At 37.7% G+C, this 6,734-nt stretch overlaps 1 protein-coding gene across 1 annotated transcript in view; it reads right to left on the bottom strand.

The window, feature by feature from the left end:
• Window positions 1–1,545: 1,545 nt before the first annotated feature.
• The window catches only part of LOC112518220 (protein kinase and PP2C-like domain-containing protein), a 16,507-nt gene continuing 11,318 nt past the window's right edge, over window positions 1,546–6,734 (bottom strand). Inside the window, exons 11-12 of the mRNA XM_025125840.1 lie at window positions 1,982–2,077; window positions 1,546–1,831 (exon numbers count right to left, since the gene is read on the bottom strand). Of these exons, the coding sequence (XP_024981608.1) occupies window positions 1,637–1,831; window positions 1,982–2,077 (291 nt within the window). The 3' untranslated portion in view covers window positions 1,546–1,636. The remainder of the gene's footprint in view (window positions 1,832–1,981; window positions 2,078–6,734) is intronic.

Here is a 6,734-nt window from a genome sequence, read left to right as displayed (position 1 = left end):
TGGCCTATGGGCATTGATTTTGATTAAAAGTGTTTTGAAACAGAATACGATTTTCAGCCTTTACTACATGGAATGAATTATCTGAAATTAATGTTTTGGTGATCTTCACCCTGCATTACATAAAAAGGGAACCTTACTAGACATACATGTCTAACCCTCATTTTTGTGTTTTCAAAAATATGTGTGCAGGTAATGATAATAAGGGAAADAACATTATGTGAATTACTTCCCTATTGTGTGAAGATCTAAATTAGCTATGTTTTTGGAGCATAGATGCTAGGATACAAGAGCATGTACTTTTTGAATTTTTGAGTTATGTATTTCACGTTATAGACTCTTGTATTATGAACCTTTGTGGGGAAAACATGTATTCTATGTATGAAATATGTGTTATATGCAATGTATGGATTTGAGGTTGTTACAGGTTTGTAGATTAAAGAAGTCGCTTTACGGGATAAAACAATCACCGAGTGCATGGGTTAATTCCTTCCCTTAGAATCATACTCGAGAGATTCCTATCTTATATGGCTCTTGGAACTCAAAAAAAGAATATGTTAAAGGGGGAACTGAATTTTTCTTAAGATTTTCTTTTATCTATTCCACACGTTTAACTAGTAGAAAAAAATAAAAAATGGGTTGCGATTCACTTGTGGGATCCGGGCGGTCCAGGGGGGACCACCATGGCTCCTCTCTTCTCGAGAATCCACCGCCTGTAACTCTGCAGATAAAGTACATTACATAGTCTATATTCAATCCTACACAAAAATCAAATCTTCTTGAATGAAAAATGAATCAAACACAATGAGGTGTTGACAAACTGATTTTAATCAGTAACTTTTAGAAATGTATAGTGGCTTTATGAAGGATTTACAAAATGTTCACAAAGGTTAAACTGAAATTTCCTTATTCAGTATTTATATGCCAATCATAATATTCTTGACGTAAGACATATAAAACCGTTGGATCGACCGAACCATTCCACTTTCAAATTTAACCATAGAATTGTAGTCAATAATGGCATTTCGTACAACTGGAACGAAATTTCCGTCAACTCCAACAAGACTATAAAGTTAACCAAAAACCAACCATCACAACTAATAACCGTGAAACTTGAAGTTGGAAGTGACAAATTGCTTAATAAGTAGTTTGTCTATAATGTGTCGATTAAAATTAGAAAATAATGTTGATTTGTTTAAAAATGAAAGAATAGGGGACGTTTACCAAACGCTTACCCGGGTAAGCGCTTACCAAGTAACGTTACCTCACCGGATTAATATAGCAAGGACCAAGAATCTTACCCGGTAAGAATGAGACAAGGACCAAGAGTCTTACCCAGTAAGTGAGGGCGACGACTCTTACCACCGTAAGCGCTTACCGGGTAAATTGTTGCATACGATGTCATTTTGGTGGACTAAAATCTTACGCGGTAAGTAAATAATAGTGTTAAATTTTACCCGTAAGCAGTTACAGGGTAAGTGTTTGGTCCGTGATAGTTTATTTAAAAAGAAATATATTTTATTAGGTAAAATACCAAAGACATAATTGGAAAAAACAAAGCTTTTTCTCCCTCAACAAGTTGGCTTATTGTTGCCTCTTTAATTCACATCCCCAGTTTCCTGATATTATCCTTCATTTGCTAGTAAATTCTCTCTGCAGTAGATACTGGACGAAGAAACACAACGATAACTGTTATGTTATCGTTGCTGCCACGTTCTGCAGCCTCCATCGCCAATCTCTTGGAGCACATCCCTGCCTCTTTCACTGTCTTCTTGATTATACTAACCACTTCCGCATTGCTTACAACGTCCCACAGCCCATCGCTAGCCATTACCTGAAAACGTCTATCTAGTTATGACAGGTCCCTGGAGGGATATGGCTAAAAAAGATTCTGATGCAAAAACCGGGTGCATCAAATAGATGATTTAATAGATGTGTTGCAGATGGTAAATTTAGCATAAAGAGACTGAAATCATAATAATACCAGATATTCATCCTCATCAGAAAGTACAGTCTCAGTAACCTCTGGTTCCGCTGTTACCCCAGGCTTCAGATCGTCATCACCAATAGACCGTGTAACCTGATAACAGTTGCATCCATGCATTTAGACTGCTTCCAATAAAATACAACTGTACTAAATTTAACAGTTTCCAACCCTTGAAAAAAATATTAAGAAAACATCAAGTTCACAATCATCTAAGATCCATCATGAGCCTGTAAATTCAACTTAGCAAAGAATAGACCTATTTCTTGTTGTTTTATCATTAGCACTGAATGTGGGTATTAGTTGCTTTGTTTTAAGGTAAAAGAAAAGAATTGGTTGTAGAATCAACGAATGTCTGTTAAAAGATCCATGGCTGGGCCTATTAAGCAAGATCCAAGATGATCGAAGAAGCAATCAGTGGGTTGATTCCAAGAGATCTGGGCTACTTTTAAACACAAGTGCAAAGAAATATGAAAGAATACTAAGTATTAAGGACGTCCTTAATCAGCAATTACGATTGATGGTGGATTAGAAGGCTTGATTGATTTCATTAGGATTCTTTTATTTTGGTATTTTTCCTTGAATTAGTGTCGTGTTCCTTTTTAAAACCATGCATATAAATAGCATGGATAGATGGTATGAATAATATGAAGCATAATATTGAGAAAGGGAATTATGCTTCTTCTATTGGTTCTTCCAGAAACTTCTCAACTTACCAAGGAGGCAAGGACTTTCCTTTGTGGCGTTCAAACTATACACGTTCGGATCATGATTCCATTATAATCATTGGGTTGAGATCCGAAATGGTATGCTCATGTAGACAATTGGGGATGAGTTGAAAGATGAAAACAGTCAGGCTTCATTAAGTGGTAAGGGCAGGTTCGTGGCAAGGGATGTAAGGCATGGTAGAGTTTACGGAAGAGATCCGATGTGACAAAATGGGATTGACAGAAACTGGGAAACATCAAAATGAAGATACCAACTTTCCAAGGGAAGAACGATCCGGAGGCATACTTGGAATGAGAGAAAGTGGAACTGCTTTTTGAGTGCCACAACTACTCCAAGAAAAAGGTAAAACTTAGTCACTGAATTTACTAACGGTGCTATTATTTGGTGGGATCAACTTGTGGTGAATAGAACTATAGAAGGGAAATCATGAGAGGCCTGTAGAGACTTGGGATGAGAGGAAGGCTATCATCACTATTAATGGGAGTTGTATCAGATATTGCATAGTCGTACTCAAGGCTATAAGAGTGTGGATGGCTCTTACAAGGAGATGAAAGATTGCTATGTTTTGGGCAATTGTAGAGAAGGATAGAGAAGCTACCATGCAAGGTTTTCAATGGGCTGAATCGGGACATTACCAACGTGATGAAATTAGAACAATACGTGGAGTTGGAGGACATGGCACACATGGCAATAAAGGGGGTACGACAACTTAAAAGAAAAGGAACTCAGCCATCTCAAAATCTAGCTTCTTCTACTTCATGGAGGTCAAATGGGAAGAACGATGAACAGGATGTTTTTTACAGCAAAACCAAACCACCAAGGAGCAATGAATCCCTACTGTTAATAAGGTAAACCAAACCCCACACTCGTGATGTGATATCAAGGAATGGCCCATGCCAAAATCAGTCAAGGAGGTAAGAAGTTTTTATGGGTTCAGCTAATTTGTATATGTGGATTTGTCCAAAAAACTTGTACACTTGTTGCACCCCTCATAGAAATTGCTAAAAAAATATGTAGGTTTAAAATGGGGTAGTGAGCAGGATTTTAAAGTTATAAAACACTTATTTATTGACATTACCTAAATTTTCCTAAAACTTTGAGTGTGATGCTTCCAAAATAGATGAGTTGTTTTGATGCAGGAAAAACAACCAATTTTGTATCTTAGTGAAAAGCTAAATGTGGCAGCGTTGAACTACTCAACATAGGACAAGAGCTTTGTACATTGATGAGAACCTTAGAGACTACCTTTGGCAGAAAGAATTTGTCCTAGATACCAATCATGAGTCCTTGAAGCACTTGAGAGGACAAGGTAAACTGAATAGAAGGCAAGTGGGTTGGAATTCATTCAGAGCTTTCCTTGTGTAATCAAATACAAACAAGGTAAGATAATATTATGGCCGATGCATTATCAAGAAGGCATGCCTTGTCTCTACTTTAAATGCAAAGTTATTGGAATTTTGAATATTGCAAGGAATTGCATGCTAATGATGATGATTTTGCGTGTGTGTATGTAGCATGTGATAGTAGCGTTTGGAAAATTCTATAGACTACATAAGTACCTGTTTAGAGGGAACAGACTTTGTGTGCCTAAAAATACAATGCGTAAGTTGCTTGTGCAAGAAGCACGTGGAGGTAGTTTGATGGTCATTTTGATGTAAGGACTACTTCAGAAGTGTTGCAAGCTATTCCAGCACTCTATGGAAGAAGAAAACGCTAATAAGGAAATATATATATATATATATATATATATTATGATTGATGGGAAAAGAACATATATTTATTGAGAAAAAGCACTCAGAGAACACATAGTTTTTAGTATTTTAATAAACAAAACAAGGAAAGAACCAAAGCTACCGCCTCGATACCGCCCACCGCCTCACCGCTTTTGCCTACACCTCTAACAACCAAAGCGTACGCATGAGAGAACCCTTTGGAGGCACCGCTTTAGATACATCGTTAGACGTCTCGCTTTGAGACGGACCTGAAGGCGTACGCCTCCCACACTTTTGAAAACCATGGATTTATGCACATAAAATGATAACAAAAAGATGATTCAAAATTGGTTACTCAACGCACAAAATCTATTGAGTTAGTGATTTTCAAATCCCTAACCTAAGGTGAAGTGGATAAGCCAGAGGAGGCGAGCGTTGGTGGAAAAAAGCTGGGCTAAGTGATCATTGTCCATTGATCGTCTAGAGGAGGAGAGGGGGAGCGGTCGCCAGAGGCAGAGCAGTGGTGGAAGTAGGCGAGCAACAGAGCATGAATTTGTCAATCATGAGAGCATGAATGACTTAGAACGGTACTAGAAAGTGTGAATCTATAATGGATCAGATGCCTCAAGGAAGGGGTCACAGCGACAACAATTGATGATAAGGGAAGCCAAGCTAGTAAATGGGTAAGCTCTCTATACACCAGGCATTGAGGATATTCTTAGTGTATATATATATTTTTCATGAAATTGTTTAATATGGTGACATTGTTTCAAATAATTCATTTCAAATAATTATGGACATTATCATCTTCACTCTATTAATTTTAGTAAACAAATTTCATCAAAATGTAAATGAAACAATTTAATTTTTACATAGAAACAAAAATATATGAAATAATTTCATCAAGAAATGAATTATTTGAAACAATTTCATGAAAATTTTTCACTAAATTAAACAATGGAATCGACGGTTTTCACGGTTTGTACAAATGGGTTGGTTTGTATTTTATCCCTCCCCTATATATATAGGGGAGAGATAAAATACAAATGACTAATCAATTGAACCTAATACCCTGACTACATGAGCCCTTGACTTCTGATTATGATGATCTAATTGAATCTTGACTTTGAATTGCACACCTAATCCACAACATTGTTAAGTACACAAAAATTGAACCCAAACTAAAGTTGAACTAAACACACAATGTGTTAACAGAAACTGAATGAATTCTAAGACCATCTAGAGATGGAGGAGCGAAGACTACCACAAAATAAACCAATAAACATTGTAGATAATGATTCAAAGAAAAAAACTTGAGCTGACGTTTGTCTAGCCAAACAACTAGAAGCCGAAACTGAAAACAAAAGGTAAAACCTGCATCGCGGAGCCCCATATGACTACTTGAACCATCTATTGTGACAAATAGTGAAGTTGTATAGTTGAGTAATGATGTGAAGGAAGCCAAGAAGGTGATACAGCCAAAATGGTGGGTTGTCCTAGATTTCAGGATTGATTTGTCGTTGGCTTTTGACCAAGGAGGAGCAAGGTTTTGATGGTGAAGAAACAGTACAAAAATGGTGGTAGCCACTGGCGGAGCCACATTAGAACCAGAGGGTGCATGTGCGCCACCTTGATTTAAAAAAAATAAAAATATATCAAGAATAGGCCCACTGCCTGGTGCGTAGACGCTTTGCCCATTTACTGCGCTAGGCTCCCCCTATCATCAATTGTTGTCGGCATGGCACATTCCCTGAGGATCTTATCCATCGCATTCAATGTGCCGTACAAGTGTCAATCATGTCTAACTTGCCACAAATGCAGTTAATTTGGATCTTCCATAGGGATTAGATCTGGTGAAAACCTCTCGAAAGGCCAAATGTTTACATTTGGTGATCAGAAGTAAACAAAACCAAACCAAACCAAACATACCTATATCCCACCAGGAGGTAGGGTCTGAGGAGGGTATGCTGTAACATGCCATACCTCTATCTCTACGGGTAGAGAGGCTGTTTCTGTGATCAGATGCATGACCATGAAAGGGTCCAATAACCCTTTATATAGAGAAGGCATATCCAGCAAGTGGCAGCAGCACAATAGCACAGATTACATCACAACAGTACGATAAAGCAAAGTCACAAAGTAGGAATGTAACCCAGCAGTGGCATACTGCTGGAGGTTGAGACAGATCTGATCTGATCACAGGCCATGGAAGTGCAACAGAACAAAGGTGCTAACCAGGAGAAGTGAAGGATAGATCAAAGGTAGAACTAGACAGAATAGCAAGCAAAAAAGCAGACAAAATGGAGCAGGTG

The sequence above is a fragment of the Cynara cardunculus genome, assembly GCF_001531365.2.
Source record: "Cynara cardunculus var. scolymus isolate 2C chromosome LG 9, CcrdV1, whole genome shotgun sequence".
Lineage (NCBI taxonomy): Eukaryota > Viridiplantae > Streptophyta > Magnoliopsida > Asterales > Asteraceae > Cynara > Cynara cardunculus.
Note: the sequence above shows the minus strand (reverse complement) of the source record. Positions and strands in the feature narration are given on the sequence as shown.